The sequence below is a fragment of the Hermetia illucens genome, chromosome 4 (assembly GCF_905115235.1).
Source record: "Hermetia illucens chromosome 4, iHerIll2.2.curated.20191125, whole genome shotgun sequence".
NCBI classification, from domain to species: Eukaryota; Metazoa; Arthropoda; class Insecta; order Diptera; family Stratiomyidae; genus Hermetia; species Hermetia illucens.
Genome location: NC_051852.1, coordinates 4,611,944 through 4,635,125, shown reverse-complemented (window position 1 = coordinate 4,635,125; position 23,182 = coordinate 4,611,944). Strand labels below are relative to the sequence as shown.

General features: G+C 44.6%; 3 protein-coding genes across 4 annotated transcripts in view; all 3 read right to left on the bottom strand.

Annotated features, from left to right (window-relative positions):
* Positions 1-22,678, bottom strand: part of LOC119655431 — a 57,248-nt gene extending 34,570 nt beyond the window's left edge. Inside the window, exon 1 of one of the 2 annotated variants that reach the window (XM_038061323.1) lies at positions 22,552-22,678. The gene's annotated coding sequence lies outside the window, so the exon portion shown is untranslated. Of the gene's footprint in view, positions 1-2,400; positions 2,750-22,551 lie in introns of those variants that run through there. The other variant, XM_038061321.1, reaches the window with a different exon arrangement.
* LOC119655432 overlaps positions 1-23,182 on the bottom strand; it is a 51,471-nt gene that overhangs the window by 12,061 nt on the left and 16,228 nt on the right. The window lies entirely within an intron of this gene.
* On the bottom strand, positions 8,337-22,699 carry LOC119656223. The gene is made up of 2 exons (XM_038062623.1): positions 22,579-22,699; positions 8,337-12,900 (listed from the first exon to the last, which is right to left on the bottom strand). Exon 2 carries the CDS (start codon positions 12,882-12,884, stop codon positions 8,337-8,339), a length of 4,548 nt encoding a protein of 1,515 aa, XP_037918551.1. The 5' UTR covers positions 12,885-12,900; positions 22,579-22,699.

The window sequence follows — 23,182 nt, the reverse complement described above, 5'->3', positions numbered from 1 at the left end:
ACTACGACTTATCCAGGTCAGCATTCGCAGAAGAAATCGAGGCCGTGAAGAAGAATGGACCGTTGGGGAGGAAACTAACAAAATTACATCCATTTGTTGATCATCGGGGTCTGTTAAGGGTTGGGGGTAGACTTCGGCATGCAGACGCTGTCGCCTCGAGATCACTACGTTACTCAGCTATTCATTCATGAGGCACACATGCACGCGCTTCATGAAAGCATTACATCAGTCCGCAATATATTAAGGATGCTCTTCCGGCAGTTTGGATCATGCCAAGTCCGCCATTTTTGTATTATGGCGTAGACTATGCCAGGGCCATACAATACACGGATGTCAAAGGGTCATTCAACAGCAACGCTGCAAGGGTATGTCTGTGTTTTTGTCTGCATGGTGACAAAAGCAGTACACCTGGAACTAGTGAGGTTATAATATCCGCGTCAGAAAAGGTCTCCACGATATCATCGAAGGACAGGGTTACATGGCGTTTTATTCCAGTCGCTACGCCACGTTTTGGTGGGTTGTGGGAGGAAGCTGAAAAGTCAGCCAAACGGCAATTGAAGTGCGTTTTAGATGAAGCGCGATTGGTACCAACAGTATTATGCCAACAACCCCAAAAATTTAGAGGCCTTGACGCCAAGTCATTTTTTGGTTCACCGTCCGTTAAAATTTCTACCGGACGTGGAGAGAAGTGAGCGTGAACTGTATGAACGATGGCAGGAGATAAGGTCTTTGCATCAGGTATTCTGGAAGAAGTGGATTCGGGAATGCCAGTACCACTTACAAACCCAAGAAGATTCACAGCATGAAGCTCGGACAACTAGTTCATATTAAGGTGAGAGAAACACCGTCGACGAAATGGCCATTGCCTCGTATTAGCGCCATTCATCCCACAAGCGATGGGAAAATACAAGCAACAACGGAAGGTCCGTTACCATAGTTCATTAGAGAAGCAAGTTGGCATGGTGAATTTCTCTCTGGAATTACCAGAGGAGTCACTCCTGCTGATGAAAGCGAAAAGGTTTTAACTAGGAAGCCAATATCAACGAAAAGGAGGTATCCAAAGAATGTCGCCGCCCCAAACCATAGTGGGCCAAAGCATAACACTAAACCTAAAAGTGCGGAATCCTGAAAAACCCAGCGTGTCAGCATGTACTTGGGCACGTTCATTGCTAAATATCGCGATCCTATTCCTACCCATTTGGAACACTATTTGCACCATATATTTTGGCAGGCAAGTACGAAATTTGGAAGCCTGAAGTTGGGTACTGTGTTGAGAAATTAGAACGGGCCCAAATCATTTGAGAAGAGTTACATTTCCCGGTTCATGGTGTCATCAAGGATCACTGGAACATGAATGATGTCTTAAGTCAGTCACAGGCAATGTGCAGAGAAGCTACGAGAGTAGAAGCCACTACCCATTGTGACGTGCTGATAAAACATCTAGATTCAAAATGGAAGGATGTTACCAGCAAGATCGATGAGCTGCTGGACCTCCCGGCGGAAAAAAGGATAAGAAAAGGTCTATTAGGAAAGGTGTTGACAGCTGTGTTTGGTGCTAACGAGGAGGTCTACAACGACATTAAGGATCTCCGGAAGGGTAACTCAGCAGAAGTTTCTAATGAACGCACGACTAGCTTATAACTCCGCACTTTCGACTCGATTGGAAGAATTCACCGAGAAGCTAAATACAGTTATAGAATCAGGGTGCCCGGCTGGCTTATCAGGATGGACTCAGATGGCTTAAATGGGCAGGTTATATCTACTTACTTGACAGCAGTGGACTACTTGAACGAGTTGGATGGTAGACAAGGAAATCCTGACAAATGCGATCACCAATGTCCTGACTACGATAGGCTCGTTATATGAGGTCCAGAAAGTTCCACTAGAACGGCTGGTACGGCAAAAAGAAGCGAAACGAATCCGTATGTTTAGATATTCCTGCATATTTGGCAGGCACGAGTACGATCTATTACTCGTGACGGTCATCCCTGGAGCCTTAGAAGGCGGCCGGTATCTGGTCCCTAGCAACTAGCAACACAAGTTAAAATCCGGAAATTATAGTGGGCTGGCCACATCGAACGAATGCACGAGTGAAGGATTTGGTGACAAGTATTGAAAAACAGAGTCGATTGTAGCTGACCAAAAAGGGATGCCAAGGAAATGTTGGGAGCACTCAGTGGGCGCTGATTGCAGATCAATTCTAAGATTTTTTAATTGAGGGACGCGGTCTTTGGATCAAGTTAATTGGAGGCGATGCATCCGGGAGGCCAAGGCTCGATTTGAGCTGAAGCGCTATCGAAGATACTACCAAGTTTGGTGGGAATCGCACTATTACTAACAGAACAGAACAGATCTACACTCAAATATTCTTACACCAGAAATACACAAAATCGTTCATACCTGAAGCGTTGAGCTTCCGGTTTTCCACTTGTTTAACTAGAGCACCCTTTTCCACTTAACGATCGTCTTCACTGCATTTCTTTGTTTGACTCCAATATCGTTTGCTTGATGGTACCACGTTGAAAACACATCCGAAAATTTCCGATATTCACGACAAAGGTAGTAGTTTATTCGATCACGTATTGAAGGAGTTTACCTCCTGATGCTAAAGTTACCTTCGCTAAAATAAACTTAAAAGAAATAATTGCCCTTTGATAACGAGTTCGGGGCGGGTATTTCACTCTTATTCAATGACCGAGTTCGCTTTAACTGAACACGACAAAAGAAATAAGATTGAGTTGTATCTTATCGCATCCAGCTAAGAAATGCAATGAGTCGCTGATAAATAAGTACGAAAATTGGTTGTATCATATACGAGTATGGATGTATTATTCGATGAGATTAAACTGCTAATTACAGATTACGATTCGTGGAGCTGTTGTGCGGATTCATTACATAGAGGTAGCCTGCACTCATATCTAGACTAGGAAAAAATCTTTAGTATTGGCTTACACCGAACAATTTCTTGGAACATCGAATAAAGATTTTGACGAATGGGAATCTGTAGTGCGAACTGCTGAATTGAAAATGACTACTTTATTAATCCTGGAACTGGAATTGATTCCTGATATTGGTGTTCCCTTATCTTAGATTATGTTACCAATGAAACTCCGTCATTGTCATCAACATAGTATGCTGGTCCTAAGTCCTGGAGGGTTTGAGGCAAAGTACTCTGTACTATCCTCGATAAATCAAAAATAAAATGCTGAGATCAGGGAAAGAGATAAAGAAAGTATAGTTGGAGTTATTCCACTATCCAGATCCTACGAGAGGCCGACCAAGAAAATGCATCCAATGTCGTTAGAAATAACATGATCTGTCTCCACCTCAGTCACACGGCAGAACGGGCCCCGGTTCTGTAGAGAAATGGGCAAGGGTTCTTGACACATGGATGGCGTCAGGACGTAAGTAAATTAGTCCGAACAAAACGTCTTTTCCTCCGCGAGTGCCAATCCAGCACTCCCTAACCAAACCTTAACAACACTGATTGCCACGCTTGAGTACAACTCATCATCCTTTGTGATCACAACCAGCGCTATATCGTCGGCGTAACCCACCGCCGTGGCCTCCTCCGGAACCGGAAAGTTAATTACATCATTATACATGATGTTCCACAGTAGTGGGCCCAGTACAGAGCCCTGTTGGACACCCGCCGAGACAATGTACTCCTTGGGTCCATCATCGGTATTATACCAGAGCGTCCGCTCCTGCAAGTAGCTATCGATAGTTGCGGCGAGGTAGGCGGGAACACCAATGGTTGCCAGAGACTTTCGTATAAAGTTCCAATTGGCCGAGTTGAATGCATTCCTCACATCCAGGGTCACCACCACACAATATTTGCTGGTACAACCCTTTCCGTGAATTGCAGTTTCGGCCGAGCCAGTAACCATTTTGATGGCATCAATGGTTGATATGACTTTACGGAACCCATACTGCCTATCTAAAAGGCCTCCTTGGCTCTCGACGACTGCGAGTAATCTATTATATTATAAATAAGCTGCTTCAACATTTTCCCCATAGTGTCTAGAAGACATATGGGTCTATAGGAGGACGGTTCCCCTGGAGGTTTGCCAGCCTCAGGCGGCAGCACCAGCTTCTGTCGCTTCCATAGTGCAGGAAAGAAACCCTCGGAAATGCACGTTTCGAACAGCTCTGCAAACATATCAGGTCTACATTTAATGGCAAGTTTGAGAGCCTTATTCGGTATGCCGTCCAGAGCACGGGGTTTTGCTATTCGACTGTACATCTCCAGCGGCTCGTCCCTGGTGACTAGTGGAATCGGCGTCACATTCAGAGGGCGCTGGAAGATGTCAGTACCCCCCTCTTGCTTGGGAAATAACCCCTGGATTGTTTTCAACAAGAGCATAGAACACGTGATCTCCGGAGATGATCGGCCTCTGAATCGTCTTGTCACGGTTTTATATGCGCTACCGCACGGATTTATGTTCGCTTCCAAGACTGCGCTGGATGGCGAACTTGAGGTTCTTGCGGGCTTCCCTATGGGCATTCTCTTTTTGTCCTCGATCGATCATACCTATTGCCCTGTGAGCTGTTCGTCTGGCACTGTGGCAAATCGTTCGAAGGCTGGCAAGTTCACTATTCCACCAATAATTGGGTCGATGCGTCACATGCTTCAGAGATGCTTTATGTAACATGGAGAGCTCTATCCGTGGAGGCAGGTCTAGCCACACCTCCCTGAATGTTTGCCCATCCATCGCTTTTGCAGACCATCCTGGTATTCAAAGTTCAAAGGTGATTGCTTGGTGGTCGGTGTACGTGAAGTCCTCAGGAACTTGCTAGGACATGTCACATGCTAGCGCAGGGCTGACAAAAGTCAGATCTACAATTGAATTAGAACTCTATCCGTGGAGGTGCCTATTTTGCTAGGTAGGTCTAACCACACCTCCATGATTTTTTGCTTATCCATTGCTTTTGCAGAACCATCCTTGTGTTCTTTTGGATTTCGGGATCCAGTGTGCGGGTCTCCAGGCTTGTGACTCCCTCCTTAGTTCAAACGCGATTGCCTGGTAGTCGCTCTTCGTGAAGTCCTCGCTAACTATCCAAGACATGTCACGTGCTAGCGCAGGGCTGACAAAAGTCAGATTCACAATTGAATCAGATCCCCCTTTCCAATAAGTGTTTACATCATCTTCGTTAGTCAGAACTACATCCAACTGGGCGAATGCTTCTAATAAGCACCGCTCCCTTGCGTTAGTCTCTTTGTTGCCTCACTCGATAGCCCACTGATTAAAGCCACCGGCTACAACCTTTGGACCTCGTTCCCTTGCGTCATAAACTGGTTGGCTTCAAACTCAACCAGTGTGAGGCTTGGTGGGGCGTAGCAGCTGTATACGAATATACCGCTTATTTTTGTCCACACAAAGCCACTAGTCGCCTGACCCGTGCTATATTGTATGGGTTGACGACCGGATGCCCATATCGCCGCTCCACAGGTCGAATTTGTGGCCCATACACCACCGTCAAGATTTGTGTATGGTTCACTAATGATAGCAATCTTCATCGTGGATGCGTAAGTGGTCTCCGCAAGCAAATCTTGTGCGACCCTGCAATGATTGAGGTTTATTTGTATTAACCTCATTTTTTCGCTGCAGTTAACGCCTTCCTAAATTCTTGCCATTTACACACCGGTCATCCCGTCCCTCGTTTCCTTCGCACAAAATGCATTTGGGGTCTCTATCGCACTCCTTGGTAATATGTCCTTCCTTCCCATACCTTCATCATCTACGCTTCAACGCTAGTGCATGCCTTCGCGAAGTGTGCAAACATTAGGCATTTGAAGCACCTCTTGAAAGAGATCTGTTCCCTTAGTTGGCAAACAACCCATCTAATATGAACCTTCCCACGGTCAACAACTTCTGCGCTGACTTCACTGGCAGTCACATTGCGGCCATTTGAGTACCGCCATAAGCTTAGGCTCACGATAGATTCTTCGCTGAATTCCTCCAACTTGAATTGTTGGTTCAAGGCAGTGCAGATCTCTTCTCTGGATGTTCATCGAGATTCCTGCACTGTAAATAGATCTGATATTTTTGGGAACGAACCGCGACATTCTCCCCAAGTGAGTTTATAATTTGGTTACGAAAGCCGTCAGTTTTCCCCACGCAGGATTTTTTCAGCTCAAACGTGAGATCCCTTTTCTGGGTCCTCTGGATTTTCCTAACATTTCTGCTTAGGTCTTTTAGGTCGGGGTCAGATTTCACCTTTCTCAGTATCTCGGCATACGTTGGATGTCCTCTGCTGGAGATTACAATTGCCTCCGGGCGAATTCGCACTTTTGACTTCTTGTTCCTTTTTTTGTTTACGACCTTAGTCCAGCCACCGTTCTTATTTTCCTTCAGTTTTCCTTCGCTAGCCGGCATTCCTACTTTGGGCACGTTGGGTCCTTCTGAACTTTTAGTTATGTTCGTTGGACTGGTCAAGACCCCTTTTTTCCTTTTTGGTGCCTGTTGATTCCCCAAAGCTTCCCTTCTCTTTGCTTCACACTCTCTTACTTGGTCGAAAGTCGATGACCTTGTGCTGTGGTGTCACTTGGGTCGCCAGTGACACTGTTGGAGCTGGGATGTCCGGCTTTTCCTTACGCTTTCTTTCTTCTTCCTGTGACCTATTATAAAGCCCCCTGATGGCTCTGTCCATGTTCTTAATGGCTTGGTGCTCATTGTGCTTGTCCTTGATGAATTCGGACAGCTCAACTATTTTAGTCCCAAGCTGCATAAAAGGTAGTTCTTCTGGGTCAGGGCCCTGTTCTTGGTGAGTCTTGCCCAGATTACTCCTTTTACTGACTCCTTCACCTTTTTCATTTCCCATTTGCTTTCTATTTTGGCGATTTTGGTATTGGAGGAGATCGTCAAATTGATGAGCTTCTACTCAGTGGATCTGTTTGCTGCTGCTGGAGTACCTTTTGATCAAATCCGATGGGTGTCGAAATCGCCTTTTTTGGCCAGCTATCTCCTTTTAGCCCATCATTCTTTGCCTTTGCAATTGGTGTTCTTGGCAGAGTTGTGCTTCGTTTGAACACCTCCTTCTCCAAATCTAAATCACTTGTAACATTAGATACCACGGTGGCCAAGTTGTCCAACACCGGGGCACTTCGGTCGAGGGATATCGACGGCCGAGAGCCCGCTTGCTCACTCCCGAGAGCTGCCAGTACTGGGGTTCCGAGCATGGTTTTATTTTCTGGGTGTCCTTCCCATAGCCACCAGAGATGAGCAAAAACTAGCCCATTCACAGTCAGAAAAGAAAAGTGCATGAACACATATTTACATATCAATAGGTATATTCCTATCCGCCACCTGGGGTCGCGCCTGATTGGAGATCTGGCAACTCCTCACAGGTCTGTCTGTCCGTCTGTCCGGCCCGCGCATTTTTCCCGGAGACAGTTATAGTGATTGACACCAAATTTGGTAGAAAGATGGGAACTGTAAACGCTCACACAGACAGTGAGTCACATCCTTTTACGTCGAATTTGAGGGGGGTGGGTCCCCATACATGTAAAAGGAGGGTGTAATTATTTTTTCATCAAATATAGTCATGTGGGGTATCAAATGAAATGTCTCGGTTAGTACTTTCCGAAGTCGGTCTTAGTTTTGACATTTGCTGGAAAAGTGGGAACGGACCCATTGTCAGTAACTACCCAACCGAAAAATCTGAAAAATGGGGCGAATGCATACTCAAATCTCTTCATAAAAGAAATACACGTTTTCCATAAATTTATTCAGAAATTACAAATGACAATTTAATTTGGCTTAATTACTTATCATCTTATTCTGGCTAGGTCGCGACTAGTATTTCTGAGACCATGGTCGGCGATACGTCCCCCCAAATACGACGGGAAGTGGCGACAAAGGTGTGTAGCTTTGATGAGAGATGAAATGCCTGTAAACTATTATGAGTGACCAATTGCTTTAAATGTTCTAACCTCGAAAATTCCTAATTGAAGATTTTGAAGATTCAATTTAAATTTTTGCAATTTTCCGTTTCCGTTTTTGGCGACTTTGAAGCTTGTTTCCGGGGTTTTTTTCATTCTCTAATATGCGCCACTTTTCCAGCTCTTGTTCAGCTCGTAGTGCTTTCCCGAAAAGAGTTGTAGCACCAAATTCTTCAATGTAAGCGTCCCGTCTCGAATCTACTTCAGAAATGATGTCTTTATATTGGAATTCCTCGCAAATATCCTTATTTCCAGATGCTGCCGCGTAATGGTAAGGTGTGAGGTTGTCCGAATCTGCAGTACATTTTGCTTCCATTTTCATCAACATTTTGAAAATGTCAAGGGTAGAAAAGCCTGGTTGGAATAATTTCATATCAAACTTGCTGGAATCTTAAATCTTAAATCTCTGGTTCAGTCGATAGAAGAATTGTGATTGTTTTCCCTGTCTGGAACTTGCCTTCCAAGAACTAGCTTCAGATGCTGACATATGTAAAATTGTCTTTCCGCTCGGAGTTGTCGAGGTTAAGTCGATGCCCCATTTCAGAAGGAATCCTAGCAACATGAAGTAATTGACGTCATCTGGAAATCTTTCTATGATGTCTATAAATATTTGGTGTTTTATGCTGGATTCTTCCTTCAAAATGTCAGAGACACAATCGAAAACTTTCCATGCACTCCACTGCGACAGATTTAGAAGAGTAGATGAGATTGTTCCTGTAGTTATCTGGGAACATCTCTGGTCACGGCAAACCCAGCTCCTGTTCTCCGGAATCATACTGTCCAGGAACATCAAGAAAGGACCATTCTCCGCGTTTAAGATGATATTCAGAATTCCCATGCCTCCTTCTCTTGCAGAGCGCTCCATACATCGGTGAATATACCGGGCTGAAAAATATTCGGCAAAAGTACGATGTGAAAACTGAGGTCTCCCGTCAATAACTGCGAAAACGATTCCGAATTTGTATTGTCCAAATTCAATTTCCCTCAGAAGGTCCTCAACTTCAGCTTGATAGTCCTCGAAAGATTTGATAATTTGCCTGACGTCTTCTGGGTTGTATAGTGCCCAAAGTGCAAGCTTTTCATGTCGTGATAAGAAGGTCTCATACGCTCCTTCCGCTTCTTCCCTGGCAGTTGCATTTGCTTGATTGTAACGCATTTGATCCTTCAGAAATATCTCATACTTTTGCTTAACGTACATTTCAAACATTTCAGATTTATTACAATCTCTGAAGTCCACTTGGTTTTCTCTCTCCTGAGATTTCTCCGCATAAATATCTGCGAAGATTTTCAAATGAAGGGGGATGGCGGTGAATTGCTCATCCTTCGAAGACAGTTTCAATCTAGCTTCCTTGAGGAACTTCTTGGCTTCACTCTCCTCGATCTCAAGCCCCTTCTCGGCTACCAGGTGCCAGAAAAGTTCACTTTGATCTTCATTTGACAGATCTTTGATTTCGTAACCAAGTGTATTCAAGGCGGTCTCAAGGTCGGCACGGAAGATGGGTCGAGTGGTTATGAAAAGTTTATACAAGCACGGACAGTCCTTGAGGTATTGTAGATAGTGTAGAACGATTTCCTTATAAGCGGGACATACTTCATCGAATCCGTCTAGGAACACGACCAGTTGGAGTTTAACCGATCCTTGTTGGTTGAAGGAAGCACGAAAAACATTGATTTCAAACTGAGTTTTGAGCCTGGTATTTTCATGTGATTGTAACATTTCCAATAGAAATTCACCGCAATCAGAGAAGTTAAGGGGCTGGAGCGGTCTTTGTTCTTGTTGTTTTTTGTAAAAGAAATCCGAGTATATGCTAAGGTTGACACGAATTGTGTAGATGGTTCTGGAATCTTTGCCGAGTTGCTTGGACAAACTGACAAGTAACTGTGATTTACCTGCACCAGGTATGCCATACAAAAGTGTGATTTTGTTATCATTTATCTCCAGGAATTGTTTCTCACTCCAACTAACTTTTTGCGGTCCAGGTATGCTGGATAACATCTTAGTAGATCCAATGGAGTATCGCCATATGAGTTCGCCTTGTAGTTCTTGAAGCCAGTGAACATTCCCATTAAAGGAGGCAAGTTGTTGGTTCTTCAAAGTGGAAAAGTTGTCCCTCGTTTCAGCGATAACGATCACGTCGCTTTGATTGCCATTTTTCAAATAGTAGACGCCACCCTGGATATTGGTTGGAATATTAAATGGAGACCGATCGATGAAGTTGGGTCTTATACGTCGGCTAACATAAAGTGAATTGTGGGTGAACGAACCAAATTGCCTTCCACCCTCCATGCGGATTTCAGATTCCTCGTCGTTGCGATCAGCGACGAGTTCAAGCAAAGTGTCTTCATCAACAAGATCTACTCCATCCGAAGATATTAGATCTCCCAGTTTAACACTTCGTCCTTGGAGAGTTACTTTGAAGTTTTCCAGTAATGCTTTCTGTGCGACATATTCGAGTTCCGAAAATTTCGTTTCAAGTAAGTTTGACTTGATTTCAATGAGTTCCTGTGCCTCCTGCTGAGCGTATTTAACTAAAGCAGAGTTAAATTCGTCGAAAACGGATGCATTAACAACGAAGATAATCTTTCTGCTGACCTTACACCCATTCGGTTTCTCGAGCATTAGTCTCAACACCGATTTACAATTGTCAGGTTTTGATTGAAGGTTGTCATTGTTACTGCAATCGATAATTCTCAGACTCCATTTGGTTGGCTCCTGGTTCTTTTGGGACAATGTACCACGATATGCCTCATTCAAAGCATCTTCGAATGCTAGATAAATATATCCGTAGGTGAAGAGATAAGATTCTAGCCTCTTTGGATCCGCCAGTGTCAAGTAGTTTTCTCTCAATATATTAAACGTATTTAAGATTCGGGACAAATTAAGTTTAATATTTTCGACCCCGAATATCTGGACCCTCGTTCCTGCCGACAATAGAAATTTTATCAGATATTCCTTGAGATGGGTGCAATCGAAAGAGTACTTCATTGTCAATTTGGCATTTTTCAGTTGATTAACTCCGTCTATCTCGTAGCAGGTTAGGTGTTCGTCGAGTTCCCGTAAGAAGGCTGTTGCCTTTTTCGGTGTATAGAAAGTCCCAATGTTGTCCGCCATCCACTTACGCACTCCTCCCACCAATAAGCTAAGGTACGCTTCCTGATCTAACTTCCGATGAGTAATTTGTAGTTCGTCCTTGAGTAACTCGAAAGTCTTCTTTTGGTTAGGATAACCTACGACCAACCTGAATTTGTCACAAAAATCAATTATGGATTGATAGGTCGGTGGGGTAGGTAGAGTTTTGAAGAGATTCGCTTCCTCGCAGCTATCGAAGAAATTGATGTCAATGTGCAGTTTGTAGGTATCAAGGGTGTGGAATGCTTCCTCACCCAAACATTCCTTCAGCGAGTCACGGAACTTCCTGACGTCTTCTGAGATTACGCGGCCGTTTAAGAAGTTCCCACTGAACTCATTCCACGAAGATACTTTCACTATGGTATGACCGGCCAGTTCACAGAAATTCTGTATAAATTTCTCGCTTCCGGGTTGTTCAGTGATTTCAATATTTCGCTCGTCGTCTTCACAGTTTGTTATAAGATCTGCAATTTCTTTTGCGAATTCAATCGGCTCTTCAATTTGTGGTTCGCTATGGGGTATAAATCGAGTGCCAAAGCCTTTCGTTGTTTCGAAAGTTCCTGATGCTAACGCTTGAAATTCAAATTCGGCCACTGAGTCGTCTATCACTTTTCCAATGAGAATAGCTCGGAAAATTTGTGCTTGCAGCGTTAAGGTCTTATCTCCGTTTATGAATTTCTCTCGAAATGTTTTTTCGCCACAGTCAACAATTTCCCTAGCAATTGCATTGCGTACACAAAACTCTTCTGACAGAGCACGGCTATTTACGTCTCCAGGGGGTCGAAGAGCCTTTGCAAATCGGTCTGCTAACTCATTCAAATTGTTAGTCTGTACATAATCTGGAGGGGGAAGTTCCCTTTCTCTAGGTTGGCCGCTTGTGCTTGTTGTGCCAGTTCTGCGAGATTTCGAAATTCGTATGTCAAAGTCCACCTTCTCGCGAAATGCTATCTCCCGGGCCAATGCTACTCTTAATATGTTCACTTCATCTGGTCGTTTTCTGTATTTTTCCTTGAAATTTTCCGAAAGCATCGCGAAGCAGCTAAATCCCCTCTCAAATTCCAAGACATATTTCACCAAAGGATATAAATAATCCTTGCAAACTTTCACCTGCAGACTTAATTTTGTTTTACCTAGTAAAAAGTCAGCAAGGACGTTGACCAGCTTTGGAAAATCTGACTCAGTCACCAGAAAAGACTCTAATCGGCGCGTCAACTGGTTGTCTGTAGTCCTGATTCTGTATTTTCTGGCATTGGGGTCATGAATTTTTAGAAGAATATCATCCTCTAATGGGTTTTCCCTGTCAATTTCTAAGCACCCTGCGACAACTTCATCATCAATGTTTTCATTTGTTAGAAGTACTAAATCCTGAATGGTACAACCCGCGAAAATACCGGAAGTTGGGGAGTTGGATAAGTATCGAGAGCGGATTCCTTGAAATGACCGGAAATATTTCAGGATAGAATATTTATTTGTTTGATTCGCGGTGAGTAAGTCGTTGAGTTTAATTTCTTCATGATCGCTCGATTGTTTGTGTTTAACTTGTAGAAGACGAGCTATTACTTTCCCATCCTTTTTGTATCTAACAACGACATCGTCAAATTTTTCAGCTTCAGGTAACTCAGTTGCTATCAGAAAATCGTCCACTTTGTTGTCTACCACTCGCCAAAAACACTGACTAAGAATTATTGTCTGGTATTCAATTCCGTGCAGGACATGCTTCAATCCTGAGGAAATGATCGTTCTGTTCTCAAAATCCTGATTTTCATTTGGTACGCCTCTTGGTCGTTTAGAGGTTGTGGGGAGTAACATTGAATCTTGTCCGGATCTGTAAGAGAAGGAATCACGTGGAATTCACTGATGTTCAATAGAAGGGTGTACGAAATTAAGGACAGGATAGCATAGTGAATTAATAATAGAACTGGGTCCCGGTCTAGAAGAAATAATCACTGAAGACTCGGAAGATCGTTTTATTAGGGTGATATGCATTGTGTTAGATATTATGAAGAATTACTGAACTCCCCCTCGGGTAGCATCTTGTCATGGTGGTGGTAGTTTAGGGTGTCCAAAAATACATGGAGATAGAAACAACAAATTCTAACTCTCCAAGTGGTTAGAAGTCACAAACTTCGTATCCACCCGCGATTTTAAGATATCAGGTCGTGGCTGAGGCACAAATTTTAGAGGGCTCACCAAATTCATGCTTCCCCACGGAGTAATCTGTGGTAGACAGGCTCTCCACTTAAGTGGAAAATCTGCACCTGGTATCTGCAGGTGGTCGACCAGGATAGTACAGCAACTCCCTTAATGAGAGGAACTGGAAACCTGATTATGCCCGGCCTGTCGGTGACACTGTTGCCTAACTTTTTCAAAAAACGGAAGACGAAAGCTTGGCAGAAGGAAACTTCAGCCGCACAGGAAAAAAGATTACAGGCTTGCTTTCAGAACCTTCTCCTCCGCCTCTACTAGAAAAAGCGGAAGAAAGGGAAGCTGATGATGGGGACGCAACTGGTTTAATTCGCGTATATGGAAACAGATCCAAGCAGCCTGGACACTATGAACCTGGGAGAGCTCCCAGCCGACAACAATGAAAGGCACTGCGAAAGAAGCCGAAGTTACTTGAGAATGAGGACATGGGTATTGCTACACCACCAAATGTGGCGATACCCAGAGAAATTGGACGCAAGAAAGAAACCCCGGTGAGCTCCGCATTGAACGTTGCAGGTTTTTCAGTTAGCGGCGGTTTTCATATTAAACAAACATAAATGTTAGTCTGGGTCGTGAGGGGGGGGGGGGGGGTGAACAGAGCGTTGGAAGAGTTATTGGGAAAACTGAATCCAGTTTCCGCAATGTCTTCTGATTCTCGGATTTTCATACATCTGTTTGGTAGAACATATGAAGTTATCTTGAACCGAATAGAAAACTAGGACGAACCGTAAAAATGCTTGTCAGGATATAACCTTATTCTCTGAGCCTTTCTCTGAGAAACCCGTTGGTGCTGTGCGTTGTGTCAATACCTCGCGCAAGTGAAACGGCTAATTCTCGCGTTTCTTGTGTGCTCTCAAAGACTTAAAATTTTCTTCCGAAAACAATATTTTGCATCTAATTTTGGAATTACTGTTCCCCGGTCAATTAGCTTTTGTTTGAAGTGCAGTGATTTGCAAATAACTCTGACTTTTTTTCCATATCAGGCGATCTTCGTTACTAATTCCTGTTTCTCTGTTGTCGAGGATACAGAAAGTGTTACGTGGTACTGCGGCAACACGCTCGCCTCTTCTGCGCTAGATACTGAGTTCGATCCTCCTGCGCGCCGCTTCACACTTTTTTTCCCCTAATAAACTATACTCCGAATCTTTACAGAGGGCGGGTAATTTCATTCTCAATTGAACTTCATATTACTATTATCGATAAACTATTGTGACTACATTCCCGTGGCTTGTGCGTTTAATCACCTTTTTTCAAATTTATTATGGCAACTTCCTCACCGATTTATGGTACTCTGTGTGCCATTTATAAGGAGCCGGAGTCTATTCGCTCCAAATTTTTAGACTGCGATGGGTACTGTGGTCCGATCTTCTACGCCAAGCGCTTGGGTATTCCCTCTGCGTTTATAGATATTCGGGCTAAATTTTCCCCTAACGTTACCTATCGTTGTAACGCCTGCTGCGGTACCACGCTATCGGATGCAATTCAGCTGCTGCATCAACACACGGCGACTTTGGCATCGATTCAACTTGCAGTTTCAAAATCGCCGACAATTATGCCCCCGCGAGCTGCTGCTTTATCGAGCACCAGCGTAGTCTCAGCTCCTGAGATGCCGCTGACTGGCTCTGTTTCTACCTCGCCGCCGACTGCAGCTAACAAAACTCGACTAATTCTAATTCTCTGCCTCTATCTGCCTCGCTTAATTCCAGTGTGTCCATAAAAGATGGTATCAACCCGATGACGTCCGCTAGCCTACTAAAAAATCCTCCATCCGAGGGACAAGTTCCCTACGCAACATCGGATGCGCTACGAAGTTCTGGCGTTTATCCTACAGTCGCTACATTAGCACCACCGCACGCTTCCTCCTGTGTATCATCGACGCCCGCCACCGCTGAACCGCAGGCCCTTCCGACCTTATGTCGTCCGAGCGGCCCCCAATTGAACGTCGCTTCGCCACCGAAACAGCTGTTCGTGTCAAGGCTAGCATACTCCACTACGCCCGACGAAATTCTGGCCTATATCAGAAGCAAAAGCAACTCAACTTTGTCACCTCTTTCCTGTGTGAAGCTGACGAAGGATGGCTCTCCTGACCGAGTGATAGCTTCCTTCAAAGTGACATATTCCCATGACTTCGATGCTATCGTCCAATCCTCCTGTTGGCCACAGGGGGTCTTCGTTAAGCCTTATCAGAGGTCTAAGATTCGTGAAAATTTCCGGCCCGCCCGCCTGCCTCGCCGAACTTGAATGATTCCAATAACTATACGCTATTTTATCAAAATGTAAGGGGTCTAAGGACCAAGCTGTCGGATTTCAAACTGTCTGCCTTAGCATTCCAACATCATGTCATCTGCATTTCTGAAACCTGGCTGGATGACAGGATTTTAGATTCTGAGCTCCTCGAAGGTTACTCTGTCTTTCGTTGTGACAGAGACTGCGTTGCGCTTGGCAAGACAACTGGCGGAGGTGCCCTAATAGCTGTTAAGTCTCCTCTCCGTGCCGAAATCATCTTTTCCTCCTCCTCCTCCTCCAACGATTCTGTTACCATACGTGTCCTTCCGCCAAACGTATGTCCCTTTATCATATCGTGTGTATATTTTCCCTGCCTAAGTCCGCCTTCTCTGTACGAGGATTTCTTCGACAGATTATCAGAGGCCCTAACCGTTTTGTTTCTCTCACTTCCTTTCATCCTCTGTGGTGATTTTAATCTTCCAATGCTCTCCTGGCCCGTTACACCTGGCCTTCCCTCCCTCCCTAATAACTCGACCCCACCCTTCCCTTCCTCTATCCACTTTCATGTACACCTGTGGGGCCCTCCAATTTAACCTTTCTAGAAACCACTTAGATCGCACTCTTGACCTTGTTCTCTCTAACCTTCCTGTACGTTATCTTTCCCAATCCCTTCATGCTCCGTCTTACTTTGCCCCTGACGACCATCATCCTGCTCTCGAGTTCGATGTTCAGATATCCCGACTCCACTCTCCTGTCGCTCGCAAGCCTACCAAGTTCAACTTTCGTAAGGCGAACTTCGAAGGTCTGAACTCAGCCCTGGCGTCAATCAACTGGGTCCCCCTGCTCTCTCCATTTACATGTGACCAAGCACTCAACACTTTCTATACCATTTTATCTGATCTTCTTCCTTGTTACGTTCCCCCCCCCCCTTACCCCGTCTGGTTCACCACTGAAATTCGCAAAAAACTACGTCAAAAACAGACTGCGAGAAAGAAATTCCTGTCTTCTAGAAACGTTGCTGACTTAGTTTTTTTCAAATCTCTTCGTTCCTCGATCAAATCTTTAATACGTAAGTCCAGACACGAATATTTGTCCAGCGTGGAAGACTCACTAAAGCGCGGAAATCTGAAACCTTTCTGGTCCCACATTCGCAACTCCCGCTGCCCCGCCCAGTTATCCCCTCCGTCCATTAAATTCTCTGGCTTCTCAGCTAACTCCCCCCAACGATCTTGTGATTTACTCTGCCGCTACTTTTCATCAGTCTATGTTCCTCCTCCTTCCTCCGAATCCCTCCCGATAGTAGATGTAGCCTGCCCCGCATCGCCTACCATTCCCCTTCTTACCTCTATCCTTGTCGAATACCTCATTGGCGAACTTGATGCCAAGGTCGGACCTGGCTACGATGGTCTTCCAAACCTCTTTTTGATCAAAACTGGTTAGTCCATCTCCCTTCCCCTATCTCTTATTTTTAACAAAAGCCTTGAAGAGAATCATTTTCCCAGTTTGTGGAAAGAGGCTCTCATTATCCCCATTCACAAAAGTGGCGATCGTTCGCTTGCCGAGAATTACCGTCCCATTTCCCTCCTCTCCTCCTGTTCCACAATCCTGGAAAGATATGTCAGCGACTGGTTGTTCGCCCACTTTGGCCAACACATAGTGAAAGAACAACACGGCTTCGTTAAACGTAGGTCCACTGCCTCCAATCTGCTTGACTTTACCAACTTTGTCGCCAAATGTCTAAATTCACGGCAAGAAGTGCATACCATTTACACTGACTTCGCGAAAGCCTACGACACTGTAAATCACAAGATACTTCTATCCAAACTCTCGTCCCTAAACGTTCCCATACCACTTGTTTTATGGCTTGCCTCTTACCTTTCCAACCGATCCTGCAGCGTCTCTTTTGACGGCTGTACTTCCCGCTTCTTCTCCCCCTCTTCTAGCGTCCCACAGGGGTCTATTCTGGGTCCTTTGCTATTTTTATTTTTTATTAACGACCTTCCTCCCCACCTTACTTGTCTCTGTTTGCTCTATGCAGACGACCTTAAGCTATTTTCCGCTGTATCGACGCCTATGGACTGTGTTTCCCTTCATATAACCTGGACACTCTGGTTCGTTGGTGCTCGACTAATGGTTTAGCGCTAAACATCAGAAAGTGTCATTCTATGTGCTACTCCCTAAAATCCTCACACACTACTCTCTCCTACTCGCTTAACGGACATCCCTTATCCTGCTTAAATTCCACTCAAGACCTCGGAGTCACTTTCGACAATAAGCTCTGCTTTGACACCCATTGCCTCGATGTCATCAATCAAGCAGCAAAATTGTCAGGCTTTATTCTTCGCTCCTCCTCTGATTTTGACTCGATCCAACCCTCCTTAGCTCTCTTCAATTCCCTTGTGAGGGATACCCTCGAGTATTGCTTCGTGATCTGGTCACCCACTTGTAACTGTGATTGTCTTGCCCTTGAAAATGTGCAACGTAAATTCACCCGTTCTCTCTTCTTTAAGAAAAGCTTCCCTCGTGTGGATTACTCCTCCCGCCTCCGCTTTCTAAACCTTCCCTTCCTACAACAGCGTAGATCCTATCTGGATCTATGCACATTCTTTAAACTTTCCTCAGGCCTGATGTACTGCTCCGCCGCTGACGAGATCACCTGCCGTTTTGCGTCTTATAACACACGTAACGCAGATATTTTCAACGTGCCCTTCGCGGAGCTCGTTTATATGATAACAAGGACTTTTCCTCTCACTTATAGATCGGAACCGATAACAGGGTGTCGAATCATCTTCAAAAATAAAGCCTGTATTTTTTTTTACAGTGTTGTTCCCAAGTACTCGAGTAGGGCGATCAGACCCGAGTTTGCAAGGGACTCATCTGAAGTGGCTCTTGTCACGAAGTCTTAAAGAAAGTTATCTGGTACCATGTGAACCGGGATGACCTTTTTTGATAATTGGCATAGTCGTCCCTGTGTAAATCGACTGTGTCAGACAGATGACAGACAGATTGACCCATGGCTTGTCCTGCGTTGAATATATTGAACACTCTTTTCCCAGAGAATGTGAATTATACAAGGAAATTCCTATAGTGGTTCGAAAAGGAAGTTTTAGATGTAGCAAGGAAATTCGCTGAAATTAAGACCCCCGGGCTGGGTGGAATTCCGAATATCGTTTTGAAAGTGACAGCTAGGCCAGCACCAGGTACTCCTGGAACAGAGCATTTGAGTGTTTCAGGCAACTGGAGAGACCCCTGGATAAGAATCCGGAGTTACGCATGGACTATCATATGGCCATGAGTGAATATGTCGAGTTAGGACCTATGGAGCTGCATGATGGATCGAAATTACAGGACGATCTCGCTCAGATATTGCTGAAGTGGAGAAAATGGGAGTTCGCGGTCTCAGCAGATATAGAAAAGATGTTCCGTATGGTGAAGGTGCAACCCTGTTACAGAAATTTTCAACGGGTTTTGTACAGACCAACTAGAGACATGCCGGTCCAAGAATACGTGCTTATGACAGTATCGTTTGGGGAAACTTCAGCTTCATGTTTGTCAGTCAGAACTTTAGGCAAGGTATCCTGTAGCAACCAGACATCTAAAGGAAGACTTCTACATCGACAACATGTTGAGCGGGGCTGAAACCAGAAAAGGAGCAAAAATCCAAATCAATCAAATGACGGAACTATTGAGGTCAGGCAGTTTTAACCTACAAAAGTGGACTTCCAACGATTCAAGGTTGTTGGACAGGATCCCCGAGGACGCTAGGAAATGAAAGTTTCCTCGAGTTCATGCAAGAGTCTGCAATTACCACCCTGGAACTGATGCGCGATCCAACAAAAGACGGGGGGATTTTCTATCCGCTTCAGTAGCCGGCACCAGTAACCATCGCTTCAAAGATACTGATGCAGAGTGTTTGGATGAGATGACGTCCCCTCGGCAGATATTTTGACGGCCTGAAAACGCCTCGAATCCGAACTACCGCTGCTGGAGGGGTGCCATGTACCTCGTTGGATCGGCTACTCTGCAAAAGCCCGGTGTGAGCTGGACGGATTTTATGATGCATCAGAAGCTTTATACGGCGCAGTTGTGTATAGCAAGGTTATCCAACTGGACGGTTGTAAAAAAGTGTCGTTGTTTCGTAGTAAAGCTTGGGTAATACCATTAAAAACAAAGATAAACTTACCGAAACTGGAGCTCAAGGGTGCATTGTTATTAGCAGAACTGAGTGACTCAGCGATTGTGTTTTCTTCGCAGAAGAGGAGACTGACTGAACGCCAATCGAATGGCGTAGATTCGGAGCATATGCAAAAGGACCTGGATTTGGGGACACGGCAAATCCAAAGAGAACCCCGCTGATTGCGCCTCAACAGGCATCAATCCGGGGGAGTTACGAAGACACAATTTGTGGTGGAAAGAGCCGCAATGGCTCTCTGATCAAAATGACCAAATCGAAGTTGCTTGTTGTGTCTAATGATTTCGACTTGCTAACCCAGTCTTCCAGTTTTGCGAAACTCGTAAGGATTGTGCCATATCCCACTCGATTTTCATCAAGATGAAAAGACCGATCACCGCCGCCAAACATGAGCAAAGTCGGCGAAGAGTACTACGACTTATCCAAGTCAGCATTCGCAGAAGAAATCGAGGCCGTGAAGAAGAATGGACCGTTGGGGAGGAAACTAGCAAAATTACATCCATTTGTTGATCATCGGGGTCTGTTAAGGGTTGGGGGTAGACTTCGGCATGCAGACGCTGTCGCCTCGAGATCACTACGTTACTCAGCTATTCATTCATGAGGCACACATGCACGCGCTTCATGAAAGCATGCGCTACTGGATCCTGAATGATCAGAAAATAATACGCGGTGAGATACGTCGTTGTCTTACATGTGTACGATACACGTGCCAGCGAAAACAACAGTTAATTGGGGATCTTCCTGCAGTCCGGATCACGCCAAGTCCGCCATTTTTGCATTGTGGCGTAGACTATGTCGGTCCATTCAAAACATGAATGTCAAAGGGTCATTCAACAGCAACGCTGCAAGGGTATGTCTGTGTTTTTGTCTGCATGGTGACGAAAGCGGTACACCTGGAACTAGTGAGGTTATAATATCCGCGTCAGAAAAGGTCTCCACGAGAACATCGAAGGACAGGGTTACATGGCGTTTTATTCCAGTCGCTTCGCCACGTCTTGGCGGGTTGTGGGAGGAAGCTGAAAAGTCAGCCAAACGGCAATTGAAGTGCATTTTAGATGAAGCACGATTGGTACCAACAGTATTATGCCAACAATCCCAAAAATTTAGAGGCCTTGACACCAAGTCATTTTTTGGTTCACCGTCCGTTAAAATTTCTACCGGACGTGGAGAGAAGTCAGCGTGAACTGTATGAACGATGGCAGCAGATAAGGTCTTTGCATCAGGTATTCTGGAAGAAGTGGATTCGGGAATACCAGTATCACTTACAAACCCAAGAAGATTCACAGCATGAAGCTCGGACAACTAGTTCATATTAAGGTGAGAGAAACACCGTCGACAAAATGGCCATTGCCTCGTATTAGCGCCATTCATCCCAGAAGCGATCGGAAAATACAAGCAGTTACCTTCCGTTACCATAGTTCATTAGAGAAGCAAGTTGGCGTGGTGAATCTCTCTCTGGAATTACCAGAGGAGTCACTCCTGCTGATGAAAGCGAAAAGGTTTTAACTAGGAAGCCAATATCAACGAAAAGGAGGTATCCAAAGAATGTCCCCGCCCCAAACCATAGTGGGCCAAAGCATAACACTAAACCTAAAAGTGCGGAATCCTGAAAAACCCAGCGTGTCAGCATGTACTTGGGCACGTTCATTGCTAAATATCGCGATCCTATTCCTACCATTTGGAACACTATTTGCACCATATATTTTGGCAGGCAAATACGAAATTTGGAAGCCTGAAGTTGGGTACTGTGTTGAGAAATTAGAACGGGCCCAAATCATTCGAGAAGAGTTACATTTCCCGGTTCATGATGTCATCAAGGATCACTGGAACATGAATGATGTCTTAAGTCAGTCACAGGCAATGTGCAGAGAAGCTACGAGAGTAGAAGCCACTACCCATTGTGACGTGCTGATAAAACATCTAGATTCTAAATGGAAGGATGTTACCAGCAAGATCGATGAGCTGCTGGACCTCCCGGCGGAAAAAAGGATAAGAAAAGGTCTATTAGGAAAGGTGTTGACAGCTGTGTTTGGTGCTAACGAGGAGGTCTACAACGACATTAAGGATCTCCGGAAGGGCAACTCAGCAGAAGTTTCTAATCAACGCACGACTAGCTTATAACTCCGCACTTTCGACTCGATTGAAAGAATTCACTGAGAAGCTAAATACAGTTATAGAATCAGGGTGCCCGGCTGGCTTATCAGGATGGACTCAGATGGCTTAAATGGGCAGGTTATATCTACTTACTTGACAGCAGTGGACTACTTGAACGAGTTGGATGGTAGACAAGGAAATCCTGACAAATGCGATCACCAATGTCCTGACTACGATAGGCTCGTTATATGAGGTCCAGAAAGTTCCACTAGAACGGCTGGTACGGCAAAAAGAAGCGAAACGAATCCGTATGTTTAGATATTCCTGCATATTTGGCAGGCACGAGTACGATCTATTACTCGTGACGGTCATCCCTGGAGCCTTAGAAGGCGGCCGGTATCTGGTCCCTAGCAACTAGCAACACAAGTTAAAATCCGGAAATTATAGTGGGCTGGCCACATCGAACGAATGCACGAGTGAAGGATTTGGTGACAAGTATTGAAAAACAGAGTCGATTGTAGCTGACCAAAAAGGGATGCCAAGGAAATGTTGGGAGCACTCAGTGGGCGCTGATTGCAGATCAATTCTAAGATTTTTTAATTGAGGGACGCGGTCTTTGGATCAAGTTAATTGGAGGCGATGCATCCGGGAGGCCAAGGCTCGATTTGAGCTGAAGCGCCATCGAAGATACTACCAAGTTTGGTGGGAATCGCACTATTACTAACAGAACAGAACAGATCTACACTCAAATATACTTACACCAGAAATACACAAAATCGTTCATACCTGAAGCGTTGAGCTTCCGGTTTTCCACTTGTTTAACTAGAGCACTCTTTTCCACTTAACGATCGTTTTCACTGTATTTGTTTGATTGACTCCAATATCGTTTGCTTGATAGGACCACGCTGAAAACACATCCGAAAATTTCCGATATTCACGACAAAGGTAGTAGTTTATTCGATCACGTATTGAAGGAGTTTACCTCCTGATGCTAAAGTTACCTTCGCTAAAATAAACTTAAAAGAAATAATTGCCCTTTGATAACGAGTTCGGGGCGGGTATTTCACTCTTATTCAATGACCGAGTTCGCTTTAACTGAACACGACAAAAGAAATAAGATTGAGTTGTATCTTATCGCATCCAGCTAAGAAATGCAATGAGTCGCTGATAAATAAGTACGAAAATTGGTTGTATCATATACGAGTATGGATGTATTATTCGATGAGATTAAACTGCTAATTACAGATTACGATTCGTGGAGCTGTTGTGCGGATTCATTACATAGAGGTAGCCTGCACTCATATCTAGACTAGGAAAAAATCTTTAGTATTGGCTTACACCGAACAATTTCTTGGAACATCGAATAAAGATTTTGACGAATGGGAATCTG